Here is a 19,721-nt window from a genome sequence, read left to right as displayed (position 1 = left end):
ACTGAAGTCCTTCAGTCTCTGGCCTTGTGCCTCTCAACACACAAAGTATATATTAATGGCCTCATAAAACACACACCCTACAATGACTTATAGTTTAAACAAACATACTTGTCTTTCTCTTTTCCTCCTCCAAATATTGGATGCAGTAAAACTCCGCCAGTCTTCAGTTCATATACCACTATTTGATCTAGCTCCTGAAAAGTACAATATGTAAAAATGTATATTTTGTTAAGCAGAATAGGCTAATTAGTGGGCTTTCCAGTGTTCTATAAAGTGACCATTTCTTAGTGATCAGATCTGAACAATAACAAGTGAAATTTATGTGAAGTAATTTTGCTAATTTAAAGAGCTAGCAATATTTACAAGATTACAATGAAGACCAGACAGCTCTCATTCAGTTTAATATTCATTTGCTGATAATATATCAGAGGAATTTTGCTATTCACTTTGTTACAGCATAAACTTCCCCTGTTTTTATGAGTAAAAACAAGGGACTTCACCAGTACCAGAGAGTGATTTTGTTTCCAAGAAGATTTGCATTTCCACTAAGAATAATCTATCATTATTAGAAGCATAGGAATTGCCATACTGGACCAGTACATCTAGTTCTGCATTTTGTTTCTGAAAGTGCATGGTACCAGCTACTTCAGAAAGAGATACAAGAAAACTGGAATTAACACCTTGACGGACATTTTCTTTCTATCCCCATTTAGAGGTTTCATAATCATTTCAAAAACTCTTGGTTGAACTTGTGTGTTGTTGTTATAATATATATTTTGCTTTACAACTTCAGAGCTCTTTGCAAACATGATTATGAACACTGAGGAGTGGTGAAATACAGGCAGTCCCCGACTTACGCGGATCCGACTTACGTCGGATCCGCACTTACGAACGGGGCTTTCTCGCCCCGGAGGTCGAGATGGCGGATTGCTGCCTGCGAGCTCCGGGGTGAGAAAGCCCCGTTCGTAAGCTGCTCCCGGTGCCCCTGGTCTGCTGGAGACCGTCTCCAGCAGACCAGGGGCACCGGGACTGAAGCCGCAGCAGCGGCGGGTTCCCGCGCTTCTGAGGCTTTGCCAGCAAAGCCTCAGAAGCGCGGGAACCTGCCGCTGCTGCGGCTTCAGTCCCGGTGCCTGTGGTCTGCTGGGGACCGTCCCCAGCAGACCACAGGCACCGGGAGCGAAGACGCAGCAGCGGCGCAAAGCCTCAGAAGCGCAGGAACCTGCTGCCGCTGCGGCTCTGCTCCCTGTGTCCCTGGTCTGCTGGACGGGGGGGGGAGTGGGGCGCAGCTAGTGTGCCCCCCCCCCAGAAGACCAGGCTTTTGTTGTGGACTCTGGGGCAGAGCAGCTGGGGCGCTGCCGATTGGTCCTGCAGCGCCGCTCTGGGCACTACTGGACCAACCTGGCAGCACCCCAGCTGCTCTGCCCCAGGTCCTGATTCAGCCGCTGCTGGTCAGTTTCAGCAGTGGCTGAATCAGGACACCTGGGGCAGAGCAGATGGGGTGCTGCTGGGTTGGTCCAGTAGCGCCAAGGAGCGAGGAGCGGTGCTACTGGAGCAACCCAGCAGCACCCCAGCTGCTCTGCCCCAGGCGTCCCCAAGTCAGCCGCTGCTGAAACTGACCAGCGCTGACTACAGGAAGCCCGAGGCAGAGTTGCTCTGCCCCAGGCTTCCTGGAATCAGCCGCTGATCAGTTTCAGCAGCAGCTGACTTGGGGTTCTTAAGTTGAATCTGTATGTAAGTCAGAACTGGCGGTCAGTTTCAGCAGCAGCTGAATCTGGACGCCAGTTCCGACTTACATACAGATTCAACTTAAGAACAAACCTACAGTCCCTATCTTGTACGTAACCCGGGGACTGCCTGTAGAGAGAGTTAAACAGGGGTAAATGTGTTACATAAAAAGTGATTCCTTCTCAATAACTCAAAAAATTCAGCTATTAAGACCAGGCTCATCATGTGCAGAACTTACTGTATAATCAAAGCCTAATTTTTCTACTTGGGAAGATGCTAAGTAAGTTTTGAGGAAACATGGTCAGAATATTCAATTCATAACAAAACCTAAATACCAAACTTCATTAATTTTAGCACTCAAGAGTCATACTGGTCAGCTTCTACATTTCTGTGATGCCCCAGGATATATCATTTGGTGAAGTCAAAATACCAATTGGATCCCTCTGGGATTATGGAGGCAGACCACAGGATATCAAGTCAATAAGATTTTTTCATAAAGTGCACTTTGAGAAGTTGGTAGAATATTATTTCAGACCCTTTGGAAAATAAAAACAAATGTATTTTGCAAAACCAGGCCATAGAAAACAAAATCAAAGAAAAAACTTAAACAATGAACAGTCCTGCAGCACGAAACAAACAAAAAACGGAGATGGTATCATAAGCTTTCGTGGGCACAACATCAAAACCAAATAAGATTTATTAAATTATTTTTATAGCCTAAGACTTAAATTCACAAAAGGATTTAAACACCTAATTGCTACTTTAAACACCTGAATCCCAGAACCAGGACCCATTGGGATTCACAAAACTACCTCTTAGCTGCCACTGAACCCTGTTGGCTCCTAAACTCACTCAGCACCAGTGTTCCCTGAAAGATGTGTGTGTGTGTGTGTGTGTGTGTGCAGCCGCTCAGGAGAGATTCAAATGCTGCTCAGCTGATTAGCAGAAAGTCCACAGCTAAGTTTTGTTTCTACTGGTAGTGCATATTCAAGCATGCCTCAGTACACATAAAAGAATGTATTTTGCACGTGGATGAAAAATCCTCACATGGATGGAAAAGATTAGAGGGAATATTACTCAGCACCCAAGTTTTTGTAGTAAAAGCTTCTTTCGTGCTTCTATTTTAGCCTCTGTGCTCTCCAGCTGCACTCTCAGGCTATGTCTACACTGGCGTCATCTTGCGCAAGAGTTCCTGCGCAAGAGGGCTTACACCTGTTAAAAAAGAGCGTAGCTCTTGCTCAAGAAGCCCTCTCTTACCACGCCGTACTGTATATTTCCTTGCGCAAGAGTGGGAGGAAGAGTGGCAGTGTGGACGCTCTGTGGATTCTTGTGCAAGAACGGCCATAATTTTGCAAGAAGCTGCGAGTGTAGACATAGCCTCAGTGTTTAGACACCTATGCCCCACTGCCATAAATGAACCATGGAAAGACAGATGCTCCTTGGCTTCACTTGCCTGCAGAGTTTGATCCAGTAAGCAGGCTTAGAGCTCTCCTATCAGATCAGGGCTCTGAATGAAAGAGTCATTGGGAACAAAAGAGAGAGAAGGATAATGATGATAGCCTGGTTAGCGGTGGAAACCCAGGATTCAGTCCTCTTGCTCCAATGATTTTTTCTAATGAAAAATTCTGGGAGCCCCACATCAAAATATTCCCCAGCCCAGCAATTAGGACACTCACCTAAGAGGTAGAAGATTCCTGTACAAAGCCCTTCTCCCACTCAGGTAGAGGGAGAACTTGAACCTGGGGTTTTGAACCTGGAGCCACTGGGCTCCAATGACAAAGGAAGGTCCTTCTCCTTCCTCTGCTTCTTGCAAAAAATGGTGTAGGATTATTAATGCTGAGAGGGTTTCCACAGAGGGAGAAGCCTCCTCTGGCCTGGCTGTAGGTGCCAAACTCCCTAACAATGGCTGAGACTTAGGACACGTCCCTCTCCTCCACATCATTCTTTGGCTAGCCTATGTGGGGAACTGCATAGAGTGTGATTTTTGTGAATCCTAGTTTTAGAAGCCTCTCCGCCTCCATTCATTGTACAGGAAGCCCAAATGCCTAATTCAGGCATGGTGAGTCCCAGTAATTTTCTAAAACAAAAGGAAAAATTATGTAGCACTTTAAAGACTAACAAGATGGTTTAATAGGTGATGAGCTTTCATGGACCAGACCCACCTATTAAACCATCTTGTTAGTCTTTAAAGTGCTACATAATTTTTCCTTTTGTTTTAGCAAGATCAGACTAACATTGCTACCTCTCTATTAGTAATTTTCTAGGCACCTAAAAGTTAAACACAACACTCAGCACTGCCATGCGTAAGTTCCTTTATGATTTAGCCCTAAAATAATAATAGACACTTTTTGAAAAATGATGCTATGTAAAAAGTTACTTGAGCCCCTATTGGGTTACTTCCATAGTTCAAGGAGAGATCCAATGGCAGTTCTAATACCACAGAAAGATGAAGCAGATTCAAGTAATATCTCAGGTTTAAAAATTATATTTTTCTTTTCTCCCTTGTTAATGGGAAAAAGACTAAAAAAAGCAGAAGAAACTGACTATAAAGGGGAAGCAATGACATTGACTGTGCACAAAGTAAAAGATTAAGAAAAATGTTTTGTTTCTAGATTTCTTTCATTAACACTTGTAACAACAGAAGATAAGTGCTCTGTGAGAAGTATGATTTAAGTGGACTATGTCCCTTTAAATTGTAATGCAAAACTGTATTGATTTCTAGCTTACCTTATAGTTATATTAAAATGTATGCATGCTTTACAATAACAAACCTGCCATCTCATTACCTCCTTAATCCAGTGGCGATATTCATTAACACCAAAGGTTTTTTTCATCCAAAGGCCATAAATATAGCCAGAGATTCCCTTCAACACCCACTCATCTGACCTGCAATAAGGGGGGGGAAAGAACCATGATGAATTTTGCCTTCATATGCAGGGTATTTTGAATTAGCAAGGAGCAGCTCATGCTTCATGTTTCACTGATGTACATGTTTCAGCTGGTTATATAAGTCAATATGAGCCTGATATCCTGTGAATCAATTTTGTACCTGGACAGGATTCGTGAAATCAATGAGCCAGTTAAAACTGTAAATTTCTTTTACAACAGAAGCTCAGATTAAAATATAAAATTTTGTTTAGCTGTAACAGTAATGAAGATAAGAATACTTACTAAAGCATAAAAATCAATATTGGTCTAAACAGCTTTTACTGCTTGAAAGCTATTTTAATGTGATGGATGAGTTTTAGATAGCATCATGTACAGAAAAGACTGCTGAAAAATAATCACAAGTATGTACAAATATGAAAGAAACAGTTCCTACTCAGCAGAATATCTCATCAATATTGAAGTCAAAATATATTTATTGATTCAGATTCCAACACCAAAAGGGACCATCATGATAACAGTTTTCCTACATAATACAGACCATACAGTACTTTCTTAAAACAATTCCTAAAGCATATTTTTAGTTTTGCCATCCCAACCATCTCATGGTTATATGCCTTTGAGAAGCATGTTCTGAGGAGGGATATGAATCTGCAGAAAGAAGATGTTTGGTGAACAATAGCAACAAATTCCAAGGACAAGAGTGGCATAAAAGGTGCAAAGATGTGAGTGGGAGAAAGAGCCAAAAAGGCCTTATCTATACCAGAATTTTGCCCCTATTGAAGTTATTCATGACCAGTCGAGTCTCCAGCACAGCTAAGATAATCAGAGCAAATAGTTCAGAATAGCATTGTCTAGTCTATACTAGGAGTTTGCACTGGTGGATTAAAACACTGGCAAGCCACTGATGACTGAAATATACAGCATAGACAAGACTATTTGAATGTTAACAGGCTGATGGACAGATGGGTAAGAAAAGAAAAAAACGCAAGACATTTTTGATGAGTTGTGTTGTAGTTATGAAGGTAAGGCATTTCCCATCCTAGTAAATGTGCCAAGACAATCCCATTCTCCTTGCTCCTATACTTCTCCTTCACCCCTGTCAGCTCCCAGGCACCCTCACCAGGCTTGTTGTTGCAATCTACTAGTTCTCCCACTCCACAAGTCCCCTCTTGTTCATTCTGAAATCCAGTCAGGCTGCTTCCTCCTCCACACTGCCTGGGGACAGCAGGTGGCAATACTGACAGCACAGAAGAATCTCTGTGCCATAAGGTCTAGTGCCAAGGAGTAGTATCTGGAAGCAACAATTGTAGGGATCATGATCAGCTCCTGCAGCTTTAATGTAGGTGGAATCTGCAGAAACTATATCTGCCAAACTCTTACAATATTTGCATAGTATAATTTTTTGAAGGCTTATATATTTACATTTTGGTAAATTTTCACAGGAATAGCAAAAGGCTCATGCTCAAACAAAGGCAATCTTTCGGTCTCATTTCAATTAGTGATGTAAAAGGTTACCGGGTAAGCATTAGCCTTCATACTTACTGGTTAACCTGAGGGCTGGCTGGGGTATCAGCCCCCTGACCATGGCAAGGCGGAGTCCTGGCCGGCCAGAACAACTCCTCACTCACAGTGCAGCAAGGCCCTGGCCGGCCAGAGCAGCCCCCTGTCCATCGAGGGCTGGGCTGAAGAAGTTCAGCTGCGGAGGACCCCAGGCACTGTACACCAGCCCTCCACAGTTAACCAATTAAAATTTTCATTTAAACTGGTTAACTATTTTAATGGGCATTTATATCCCTAATTTCAAGTCTTTGTTCCAAAACACACAGACTCTAGATCATCTCAATAAAACAGTTAAGTTTTCTTTTAAATGTGGGATAAAAAGTATTTTTCTCCTATCTTGTTTTCAGAAATAACTAAGCTATTTTTCTTAAAAATTTAAAAAAGAAATTCAACCTCAGGCAGACATCCAACATGGAAATTTTTAACCCAAATAGTTAAGGTTGGACTTTATAAAGCAACTTTCTTAAAAAAAAATCTTAATGGAAAGTGTTGGGTACCTTTAATTAAAGGCTAATTATAATGTGAGATTAGCCTACTCTGTGCATTTCTAAATACCCAGAACCACTGTCTACCATATCACTGTGCGGTATAAATTTTCTTCTGAACAGATTAACCTATTCCAGAACCAGAACTCACAGCTCTGATAATCAGCCCGCATAGGTCCAACAGCTACAGGTCTCAAAAGCCTAGTTAGGACCCTTCAGTCATCATTTTTTCACAATAAAAAAAAAAATTGTACACGTTTTTATCACTTAACCTCTAAAATCAGATTCTGATCTTCTGATTTACCGGTAATTCTTTTACTTGCTTTGTGCCCTATCTTATTCAGTAATTACCACATAAATTAGGACCAGGTGGGAACAATGTCTTCCCTTTAATTTTTCTTTCAGCAGGAAACCAAATAATTTATCTTGAATTCTTATTCACTGCATTGATCACAGTAACATAATCATTTGTATTATTTCTTCTAAGAATACTGTTTCAGCTACTATTAGGGTAAAATGCAAATTATACTTCCAAAATATCCTATTATCATTTTGTATGCACTACTGTTTTATGTTACTCACCAGGACATTCTGGATATAAAACAGCCAAAAAACTGCTGAGCCAGAGCCTGAGCTAAGTATCTCCTTGTCAGTGGAGTCTCATCTATAATCATTGCACTATGTAAGAGGTTTGTGCTAGACGAAAACAAAAAAGAACATAAGAACAATCTACAAGAGAAGGAAACACAACCAGAACAAAATATGAGATGTGGCACTTTAATTTGGGAATCTTTTACTCTTTTAGCAAGCAGAACTTACTTTGTCTTTTGCTTCTTCTAAATAACCTAAAACCAGACCTCTTCAGTAACCTAAAGATCTCCAGTTGTTTTCACATACAATGGTTAACATTTCAATGTTTCTGTCCCAAATGCAGAAATGATGCTAGCTTGGTTTTTATGTATTACCTGGGGAAACTCTATGGATACAAGACACCTTTTTGCAACCGAAGAAAAAGACAAATAAAAAATTGTCAAACTTCTGTAAGAGAGCAATTCTGCTTGCAGAAAGGAAAATGCAGCATTGCAAATGCTGGGTTTTGATTTGCTATTTTAAATATAAATATCTTTGCAAAAAAGCAGGAAACTAGAAACTTACCTTAAAAGACAGCAATGTGGACAAAGGCAAATATTTTCATACCTGGGTGCTTAAAGTCAGGCTATGAGGTCACTATGGGATGTGGACAATCCACACCTTTGAAATCAACCCCTGAAGTACCTAACTTTAGGCACCCAACTTAGAAACTTTTGGCCCTAATCTTCTCATCACCAGAAAAGGGGTGTTTTGTCTGTGGGTTATCTATCAACACACATTTTTAGACATATAAGTGTTCTAAATTAGGGATGTGAAAGTGTAAACAATTGCATGGTTAACCGATGGGGCTGGACTCACCTGGTTAACATGCATGGTTATACACAGCTGTCCCCCCACTCCTCTGGCCTGTGCTGCTACATCTGTATTAGGGGCAGCAGTGCAGGAAGTGCAAGTGCAGCCGGAAGCCAGCTTTTAAACTGGTTCCCTGCACGTACTAGCTCCTATGGAGCTGCCTGATTCACTGCAGTGTTACCTCTGCCTCCACCATTACATGTAAACATGTAACTGCTGAAGTTCTCAGAGGTTACAAGTTTACCTAAATAAACATATTTTAACATCCCTATTATAAATACTAACCTAAAAATACTCATGGAAGCATAAGCAGCTACTTCAACATATGCTTCATCTACAAAAACTGTCTTGAAACAAGAGTAAGGGTAGCGACAAGTAAGAATCTCTTCATAGAATTCAAAGACCTCATGAAGGTATGACGTGGTATGTTTCAGTAATGGGAGAAGCTGTGGTAAACAGAAATGAGTCACCTAAAAACAAAACAAAATTAATTTAATGAGAAACTTAACAATATTTAAATATTAAATTTTAACATTATATAACATTTAAAGCAAAATAAAAATCAAACAAAAAACAGTGTTGAAGCCATAGGACTGTAACCAACAACTAGCACTTTTACATTTGTTGTAACAAGTATCATAGAAGAAAAAGGTCACTGTGATGCCTATCTTAACTATCAGAAGTGCAACAGAAAAATAATTTGCTAAAAAATTATCATATAATGCAGCGGTTCTCAAACATTGTGATACTGAGACCCTCCTCTAAGTTGCTCGCGACCCCTCTCTAAGTTGCTGCAACCCTCCCGGGGGGTCAAGACCCACAGTTTGAGAAACGTGGGTATAATGAGTCAAGCTACACAGGTATGCAGTACTAAACTTGAAAAGTTAACCCATTCACCAATGTGCACTATAGGTCAATGCATAGAAACTATTTTGGATCAGGAAGTTAGGAAACTTTCCAAATTATGCCTTCCTACTGATGTCTACCATTCTAAGGATTTTTTTAAAATCCATCAGGCACTTTGTTGAACACTATCTTCCTTTATGAAATAATGCATGATTTTATATTGGACAGTAGCTATTTCACTGAATGTTGCTATTATTATTTAGTTTCAACCATATTATAGCCTCATCCTACTAACTACTTTTTGTTATTGTTATTTCCCCAAAGGTTATTGTGCAACTGGTAATAACGGATCAGAATTATGACAATTCCATTGATCTCTGTGGTGTTCCACCAGTCAGGAGAGTCTTTGGATCAATGTCATTAATAGCCAAGAAGCCATTAAAACACTGCAGAAATGCCATTTCTGTTGCTTTGTCACTGGATTTTTCAGATCATTTCCACTGATTTTTATACTAGATATTACATTTCCCACCATATTTTTTTTAATTAATTTAATCCTGTGAAAGTTATCAGGCTGTCAGCATTGGAGATTAAAGTTTTCAGTTTTTCCATAGATCAAATACAGCATAGACACCAATAGTATAGGTATGCCAACAATATCCCTCCCATGCTTGAACTTCAACCAAGAGGGACATATATGGACCATTTCCTGGGGTGAAAAGGTAGTTTTCTACCTAGCTCAATTTGTCTGCCTAGCTCATCTTCAATCTCTCTGAGAATATAGGTAGGATTATAATAATAAATACTCATTTTGTGGACATGGACAACACAACAGGCCACCTTGACAGAGAATCTTGCTACCAATTTAGTTGTTCACATAAGCCACTGAACTAAGTGGCAACAACTTTTAATCACTATGAGCACTGACTTCTATCTAAACTTATTTGAAAAAGTATCCTTTTACCAATTCCAATTAATCTAATTCCCTGACTTCTACCTAGGATTTTATTTCAGAGATACAAAACATTACCAGGATTTATAAAAGGTACCTTTAGATCAGTATCAACCCATAATTTTACTAACAGAGACTGGTATATTAGTTGCATATCTTTCCTGGACTGATACTAGCTGGATCTAGCTGAAGGCATTAAAATAAACTAGTTCTCTAAAAAGCAGAGTCCTCTGAAGATTATTACCTCATGCATATATGGATCAACAAGGATTTCAAAGGGTCCTATAGCAAGAGAGATGTTAGAAGCTGCAGTTGGAATAGTCAGCATGTAATGAAAGGTCTTCTTTCTCATATCATGGGTATACACTGTTTCCACCAAATCTCCATTTGAGACAGCCACCATTGCAGCATCTACTGTATATTCTAGTTTCCATGTGCACAATTCAGAGTATGAATCAACACAAGGAAACCAAAATCTAGAAAAAAGATTAAGATGTTAAAAAGAAAATAATAAGAAAACACTACATACTTTTCTTTTTTATGACAACTTTTTCCTCTCCAATTGCAGGCTATATATATTTCTAAATACTTTGGTATTTGGCATGCTAGCACCCCCACTCTACAGCTCTCACTGTACACCAACTTCATACAAGTTTGCCAGCAGTGGAAGCTTCTTTGCTACTGTTTCTCATTAAATTATGCCATGTAGACTTTAGAAATCTCCAGTGGTTCATTTTGTGCCAGACTCTGTCTGTTGAATTCACTCCAAACAGAAGTCTGAGATTAAACAACGGACATTTTCCATAAGAAACTAAATTGGAAAACAGAGGAATTATTACAAATATTTCCAATATGTTGAGATTCTGTTAGATACTCAAGATCTGTTATGCAATATAACATTTGAGGATTAAGATTCTTACCTTGTAGAATTTTGATATCCACAAGAAAAGACATGAGCCCCTCTCTCTGCCATGCTACCTTCTATATTGGGCACCACAAAATGAAGGCCTCCCTTTGGCTGGTCCAGAGAAAAATTTATGTGCACCTTTAGGCCTTTTAACTCTACAGCAGAAAGAAAGCAATCATGTGTTTCATATGTGTATAATAACAATACATATACAATTTATTTAACTGTGGGCTCTATCTTACAAGGCGATGAGTGTCTCAACTCTCATTAACTCAGGGGGGAGTGCAGAATACTCAGTTATTCAGACAATTGGGCCATTTAAAGCTTAAACAGTGCAATGTACCATCAATCTATTGAACTATTTTCTATAGTAAAGTATCATATTAATTAAAATCTTCACTTGTGATTCCATTTCACCTTCCAACTCCCTAATATTAAAATATCTTTACTCTTGCACTATAACTTCTGACGTTTCCCCAGATTACTGAAAATGTTTTCCACAAAACTTACATGCAATATCCACATTTTTATCACTTTTGTTCTCATTTGCACTACATTTATTAAAACATCCTACTACAGTAAGAACTTTGTAGGCAACTGCTATATATCTTTGCTTACATTTAGTATCTCAGAATCTGGTGTATGAACTTACTGTTATTGTTATTTATATTAAGGCTGACTGGTCAGAAATGAAATTCAAATGATTTGTCCACTAGATTTCACCACAGTCTTAATATATCTGTGGCAGTATGTCAAAGCTTAAAATTGCTATCTGTTTAAACATTGTTTTAATTATCATAAGTAACACCTACAACAGTATAACTGAAATGGAAGAATAAAAATATTTATCTTTCTAATTAAGTTTTGTGCATTTCACAGCACTGCATGCACAGACAGTTTCACTGATCCATTATCCTCAGTTTTCCACGTTAGTATGGAACTTTCACACATTAGCAGGAAAATGTGCTTGTAAAACCACAAAAATTGATAGGCTAACTCTTTGGAAGTGCAGAACCTTAAACTATTTTACATATTTAACAGAACCAGTTTCAAATTATAAATGTCAAGAATTTCAGCAAACCATTGCTATGACATCTTTTATATGATTAAAATGCTTCACAAACATTATCTCTCAAAAATCAATGGTAGGACAAGAAAACAACACGACAATCTTAAAATATAAAAATGAGAGAAACTAAATGACCTGCCCATAGCCACATCAAATTAGTGGCAGACACTGACTTGAGTGCTTGAAAATGTGGTGCCAGAGAGCACTAACCACTCAGTCCCTGGCTACAATACCCAAACGGAAGAGACTGTCTGCAAGCAAAAGCCTACACGTTTGATCAATTATCTGAGTTTGGCACATTTTACTACATTATTCACCTTTATTTTGGAATATGCTTAGATGACTAGAATTAAATGGGATCCATATTAGAAAACAAAAGTATGTTTAGATAGTTACGGCTGTGTTAGGAAACATCCCATTCACAAACAATCTTAAAGTACAAATATGAAAGAAACTTAAACAACGAATAGTCCTGCAGCACCTTAGAGAATAACAAAAAATATAGATGGTATCATGAGCTTTTATGGACACAACCAACTTCTTGCAAATAAATAGAGAAAGAAAGGGGATGGTGAGGGAAAGAGAAGCAAAAATGGGAAAAAATATTGTGAATCATAGAACACTAGAACTGGAAGAGACCTTGAGAGATCATTTAGTCCAGTCTCCTGCCCTCATGGCAGGACCAAGCACTGTCTAGATCATTCCTCACAGGTATTTGTCTAACCTGCTCTTCAATATCTCCAGAGATGGAGATTCCACAACACCACTGGGCAATTTATTCCAGTGTTTATCCACCCTGATAGGCAGGAAGTTTTTCCTGACGCTCAACCTCAATTTCCCTTGCTGCAATTTAAGCCCATTGCTTCTTGTCCTATCCTCAGAGGCCAAAGAGAACAATGTTTCTCCCTCCTCCTTGTAACACCCTTTTAGATACTTGAAAACTGCTATCATGTCCCTTCTTAGTCTTCTCTTTTCTAAACCAGTTCTTTCAGTCTTCCCTCATAGGTCATGTTTTCTAGACCTTTAATCACTTTTGATGCTCTTCTATGGATCTTCTCCAATTTCTCCACATCTTTCTTGAAATGTGGTGTCCAGAACTGGACACAATACCCAATTGAGGCTTAATCAGCTCAGAGTAGAGCAGAAGAATGACTTCTCGTGTCTTGCTCACAACATCCCTATTAATGCATACCAGAATCGTGTTAGCTTTTTTTGCAACCGTGTCACACTGTTGACCCATGTTTAATTTGTCGTCTACTATGACTCCTACATCACTTTCAGCAGTACTCCTTCCTAGATAATCACTTCCCACTCTGTATGTGTGAAATTGATTGTTCCTTCCTAAGTGGAGTACTTTGCATTTGTCCTTATTAAACTTCATCCTGTTTACCTCAGACCATTTCTCCAATTTGTCCAGATCATTTTGAATTTCAACCCTGTCCTCCAAGCACTTGCAATCCCTCCCACGTTCGTATCATCTGCAAACTTAATAATTGTACTCTCTATGCCATCATCAAAATGTTGAAGAAGATATTGAACAGAACCGGCCCCAAAACAGACCCCTGCGGAACCCCACTTGTTATTCCCTTCCTGCATGATTGTGAACCATTAATAACTATTCTCTGAGAACAATTATCCAGCCAGTTATGCACCCACCAGGTTGTATTTGCCTAGTTTATTGATAAGAAGGTCATGTGAGATTGTGTCAAATGCCTCCTTACTAAAGTCTAAGTATATACCACATCCACCGCTTCACAAGACTTGTTATCATATCAAAGAAAGCTATCGGATTGGTTTGGCATGATTTGTTCTTTACAAATCCATGTTGGCTGTAACCTATTACCTTATTTTCTTCCAGATGTTTGCAGATTAATTACTTAATTACTTGCCTCATTATCTTTCCTGGCACAGAAGTTAATCTGACAGGTCTGTAGTTTCCTGGGTTCTTCTTATTTCCTCTTTTATGAATAGGCACTATATTTGCCCTTTTCCAGTCTTCTGGAATCTCTCCTGGCTTCCATGATTTTTCAAAGATGATAGCTAAAGGCTCAGATACCTCCTCTATCAGCTCCCTGCGTGTTCTAGGATGCATTTCATCAGGCCTTGGTGACTTGCAGACATGTAACTTGTCTAAGTAATTTTTAACTTGTTCTTTCAATTAGAATGTCCGTGCTAAATGAAGCTTATAGAGTGGGTTCTAAGAATTCTTAAGTACCCGGTGCTTGGTTTTTTATGTCATTAGGATGTGGAATATAGCGAGTCATCCAATTAAGGTTTAAACCTCTACTGCAGGTGTCAAACTTGTAAATGATATCAAGTTCTGCAGCCTCTCTTTCAAGCTGGATTTGAAATTGACTTGTACTAATATGGTAACTTTGAGATCCATTAATGAGCGTTCGGTCAAGTTAAAATGTTCTCCAACAGGTTTGTGTGTGTTACTTTTTTGAATATCTGTCCCCCAAGGCTTGTGAGAGTGAGGGGTCAATTTCTAGGATAGGTTGTAAATTGCTGATAATGCACTGGAGGGGGCTTAAGTTGAGGGCTGTAGGTACAGGCAGTCCCCGAGTTACGCGGATCCGACTTACGTCGGATCCGCAGTTACGAACGGGGCCGTTCCTCTCCCTGGTCTCCAGCAGACCAGGGAGAGGAAGCAAAGCGGCGGAACACGTGGGCAGCGGACAGGGCTGTTCGCTGCCCACGCGCTCCACGGCTTGGCTCTGCTTGGCTCTGCTTTGCCCCACTGTTAGCTGATCGCGCGCTCCGCGGCTTGGATCTGCTTTGCCCCGCCCCCCCCCCGTCCCCCTGGTTTGCAGACCGGGGGGGGGGGGGGGGGCAAAGCAGAGCCAAGCAGAGCCAAGCCGCGGAGCGCGCGGTCAGCTGACAGCCCAGACGCGTCTGGGCTGTCAGCTGGCAGCACGCTCCGAGGCGTGGCTCTGCTTTGCCCCCCCCACTCCCCCTGGTCTGCAGACCAGGGGGACGGGGGGCAAAGCAGAGCAAAGCTGCGGAGCACGCGGGCAGCGGGCAGCGGACAGCCCAGACACGTCTGGGCTGTCCGCTGCCCGCGTGTTCCGCAGCTTTGGTCCCCGTCCCCCTGGTCTGCAGACCAGGGGGACGGGGAGCAAAGCAGAGCAAAGCCACGGAGCCCGAGGGCAGCAGGACAGCCACGGCGCATCTGGGCTGTCCCACTGCCCCCGTGCTCTGTGGCTTTGCTCCGGACATCTGTGGTACAGCAGCTGGGGCGCTGCCGGTTGGTCCCGTAGCGCCGCTCTGGGCGCTACTGGACCAACCAGGCAGCACCCCAGCTGTTCTGCCCCAGGCGTCCCCAAGTCAGCCGCTGCTGAAACTGACCAGTGGCTGACTACAGGAAGCCCCTGCCCCGGGCTTCCTGGAATCAGCCGCTGATCAGTTTCAGCAGCAGCTGACTTGGGGATGCCTGGGGTTCTTAAGTTGAATCTGTATGTAAGTCAGAACTGGCGTCCAGATTCAGCCGCTGTTGAAACTGATCAGTTTCAGCAGCGGCTGAATCTGGACGCCAGTTCCGACTTACATACAGATTCAACTTAAGAACAAACCTACAGTCCCTATCTTGTACGTAACCCGGGGACTGCCTGTAATGACAAGTTGTGTTCTGTTGTTTTCTTTGTTGGACCTATCTTGAAGAATTTGATGATAATTTGATGACAATATTTTTTTCCCATTTTTTTCCTTTTCATTCCCTCCCCATGCCCTTTCTCTGCTATTTATTTGCAACCTGAACTCCTTTACTCCATTCATCTGAAGAAGTGGGTTGTGCCCGCAAAAGCTCATGATACCATCTACATTTTCTGTTAGACTCGGCAGGACTATTTGTTGTTTATTAAGTTTTTTCAGTTACAGACTAACGGCTACCTCACTGAAACTTTTAAAGATATAAAAAGGTAAAGGGAAATACTTGTGCATTTCATTGCACCTCCACATTGCATAGAATGTTGTCAACTCTGACACTCCATAAGGTTTCATTTCCATTTCCCACAGATCCCAGAAAGGATTAGGTAACCCAGCTTGATGAAACATCCACTGTAAATACCACATTATTTGTAGTACATTATAGACAGTGATGGAGACAATATGAAGATGAAAAGGAATGCACAAATCTTTCTGTGTTCAATAGTTATTCCATGACTGTTTCCTAGAGTGGGCTGTATCAATAAATAATAAATTACATAGTAATTTAAACAATAGTTAGAAAGGAAGTAATTCATTACTCTATATGTATGGTATTCTTAAATACAGGTTTCTGTCATTTCCCAAATTATTTAGTTAGAAAGAAAATACATTCAGCACTCCCAAATATTGGTAAGACAAATATTGTTCAGCAAGAGTTTTCTAGCTAAAGAATCAGCATTATAATAATTTCAAAACAGTTTCTCATAAATCAGGTGATACGTCAGCCTAAAATCTGTACAAAATATTAGCAAACTATCCCACATAACAGAAAAGAGGAGAGAAAGAAAAAATTTGTGTAATGGGGGTTCCTCTTAATGTCAATGTCTAAACTCTGTAATAGATACAATAGTGCTAGGCACTTTATAAATGTATATAAAGAGTAAAGCTATTAATACTAGGATGGAATTAATTATCTAAACCTGATAAACTAAATGTTTGGTATGGGTCTAGCACTATTTAGTTTATGTGGGTATTGTTGAAATTTATTGTACACACAGTTGCTCTCAAATGGCTGAAAACAGTAGGATGAAATGAAAAGCTGATACTGGTACCATGTATAACATAATTCTCCCCAATGAAGTACTAGCAAATACAATAAGGGTCAAGTATCAAAAGACACTATCATCACAGAAACTTAATCTAGGAAAGACTGATTTAAATATATCCAAGAAAATATATATTAATTGTTATACTGATGCTCTTTTGATTCTTTGTGAAACTAGTTAATTGTACCAGCACAGTTATTCCAAGTATACACATAAATTTACATTTCTTCTTCACCATATGTACTAGACCACCCACATATGATAATAAAATCTCCCACAATGTGACAGTCATAAGAAAAATGTATCTTGAAAAATAGATGAAGATATGGAAATACACATAATGTTATCAAAATATGCCAATTGGCTTCCATATTCCTTGATTTAGTTTATGAAAATAATTTTAGCATGCAAGATATTTGGCTTTTATTAACAGACTTAAAATAGAACTCACTAGAGGGGAGTAACTGACCCATTTTCTTAACTACTGCAAGGAAAACTTGAAGCCAGAAGTCAGAATGCCCTTTCCAATTATCCTTGTGAAAATGGATAGCTTCAGAAGACAGATGTTGACAGGTAAAACATTATCCCAAAAGCCTGTGCTTTTAGGGCAAAAGAGCTTTTTTTTTTTTTAAAGAAGCTCTTGTCAGTAATACGTAGTCTAGTTATTCTCATGAGTGATGTGTGACCAGGATCCACCAAAGTACTTGGGTGCCTAAACCCAAGAGCAAGTACTCCTCCCTCAATCACTCCTGTTGAAGCTCTTCCAACTTTTGGATAAATAATCAGAGTATTGCATAAGAGGTAGAAAGAGAAAGAATAAGATTCTAATGCCTGATGCTTATGGCATCCCCCAGAGTGTTTGGAGACCCAGGTACTAGTCTCCCTGCTCCGGTGATTATTTATCCAAAGCAGAACAGCTTTAACAAAACATCTCAGAGCTCAGTGGTTAGCACACTCTCCTGAGTCATGTGAGAGACCTTGTTCAAATCCTCTCTCACCTCAGGCAGAGGAAAATTCAACCCAGGGCCTTCCACATGCCAAGTAAATTTCTAACCACTGGGAGGAAAGTTATAAATATGGGCATCAATCACCATCTCTTCTTCTCATTTTGCATTAAGTAAGGCAGGTGCTTAATTCATTCTCAGTTAAAAAACACACAAACACAGCTTAGGCATCTAAATTCCATTGTGATCATCTACTCTGACCTCTTGTATAACATAAGCTATAGAATTTCCCCCAAAATAATTTCTCGAGCAGAGCTTTTAGAAAAAAATCCGTCCCTTGATTCAAAACTTGTCACTAAAGAAGAACCTACCAAAACTCATGCTAAATTGTTCCAATGGGTAATTATTCTCACTATTATCAATGTATGCCTTATTTCTCATTTGAATTTGTCTAGCTTCAACTTCCAACCACTGGATCATGCTAGGCCTTTTTCTGCTAGTCTGAAGACCTCATTATTAAATACTTGCTCCCCAAGCAGATATTTACAGACGCTCTTCAAGTAACCCCTTAATTTTCTCTTTCTTAAATTAAATAGATTGAACCCTTTCAGTCTATCACTATAAGGCATGCTTTTTAATCCTTTAGTAATTATTACAGCTTTTCTCTGAACTGTCTCCAATTCATCAATATCCTTCAGGCACCAGGAATAGGCACAGTATTCCAAAAAGAGTTGCACCAATGCCTAATACAGAGATAAAATAATCTCTCCAAATTCTCCTCTTTATGCATCATAGGATCACATCAGCTCTTTTGGCCAGAGCATTAAAATAGATGCTCACGTTTAGTTGATTATCCACCACATCCCCCAAATCTTTCCCAGAGTCACTGCTTCCCGGGAAAGAATCCACCATCCTTTAAGCCTGACCTATATTCTTTGTTCCTAGATGTATATGTTTTTAGCCATATGAAAATGCATTTTGCTTGCTTGTGCCCAGTTTCCAAAGTGATCCAGATCACTCTGATTCAATGACCTGTCCTCTTCATTATTTACCACTCCTTCAATTTGTGTGTCACCTGCAAATTTTATCAGTGATAATTTTATATTTTCTTCCAGGTTAGTGATAAAAATATTAAACAACACAAGGCCAAGAATTGATCCCTGAGAGACGCTACTGAAAACATGCCCATTTGATGATTCCCTATTTAAATTATATTTTGAGATCTATTAGGTAGACAGTTTTTAATCCATTTAATGTGTGTCGTATTAATTTGATATGTCTAGTTTTGTACAGAAGTCTATTACATGAAAATTATTATTTTTATTAACCAAACTTGCAATCTCATAAAAATATTAAATTAGGCTGACAGGATCTACTCTACAGAAACATCTGTAGACTTGTATTAATGACATTACATTATTCTCCGTTAGTTCTTTAATAATCAAGTGTTATGTAAGCTGCTCCATTGTCTTCCTTGGGATGCATGTCAGGCTGACAGAGCTATGATCACATGGATCATCTCCTTTACCCTTTTTAAAATTGGCAAAAAAATAGATTTCTTATACTCTTCTGGAATTTCCACAGAGCTCCATGATTTTTTGAAAATCAACATTAACAACCAGTGAGCTGCAGCTCTTTTAAGACACCTAGATGCAAGTTATCTGGATCTGCTGATTTTAAAATGTCAACTTTAGTTGCTTCTGTTTAATATTTTCCAGAGATGCTGGTGGAATGCAAAAAGGGTTATAAACATTTGAGGAGACTATATTATATTTCTCTTCTGTACATGGGGAGAAAACATGTACTGAACACTTCTGCATTTACCACACTATTGCTAATCCAACCATTTCCATCTAGTCAAGGATAATATCATTGTCAGGTTTCTTTTTGTTCCTAATCTCTCTCTCTATAAAAAAATGTCCTGCCAGACAACAGAATGATGTCATCACATCATCAGCATCCACATGCTGCTGCTGCCTGCCTCTGTCCTCAGCCGCTTGCTATGGCCAGCCTCCGCAAGATCCCCTCTGGGCATGGGCTGCTCCAGCTTGGGCTCCTACTACACGCCCTGGGGGGCTATGCCGCAGGGTGGGGGGGGAGGGGAAGGGCTGCACCGCCGGGGCGGGGGGGGAGGGAAGCTGCCTCACTCA

The 19,721-nt window shown here is 40.0% G+C and overlaps 1 protein-coding gene across 2 annotated transcripts in view; it reads right to left on the bottom strand.

Moving 5' to 3' along the window:
* TAF2 (TATA-box binding protein associated factor 2) overlaps positions 1-19,721 on the bottom strand; it is a 116,328-nt gene that overhangs the window by 79,628 nt on the left and 16,979 nt on the right. For both annotated transcript variants that reach the window (XM_014577326.3, XM_014577327.3), the window contains 6 exons: positions 10,821-10,962; positions 10,145-10,376; positions 8,388-8,572; positions 7,242-7,355; positions 4,512-4,611; positions 109-194 (listed from right to left, as the gene is read on the bottom strand). In XM_014577326.3, the coding sequence (XP_014432812.1) occupies positions 109-194; positions 4,512-4,611; positions 7,242-7,355; positions 8,388-8,572; positions 10,145-10,376; positions 10,821-10,962 (859 nt within the window). The remainder of the gene's footprint in view (positions 1-108; positions 195-4,511; positions 4,612-7,241; positions 7,356-8,387; positions 8,573-10,144; positions 10,377-10,820; positions 10,963-19,721) is intronic.

The sequence above is a fragment of the Pelodiscus sinensis genome, chromosome 2, assembly GCF_049634645.1.
Source record: "Pelodiscus sinensis isolate JC-2024 chromosome 2, ASM4963464v1, whole genome shotgun sequence".
Classification (NCBI taxonomy): Eukaryota; Metazoa; Chordata; order Testudines; family Trionychidae; genus Pelodiscus; species Pelodiscus sinensis.
The sequence above is the reverse complement of the archived record's forward strand: the minus strand, read 5'-3'. Positions and strand labels throughout refer to the sequence as shown.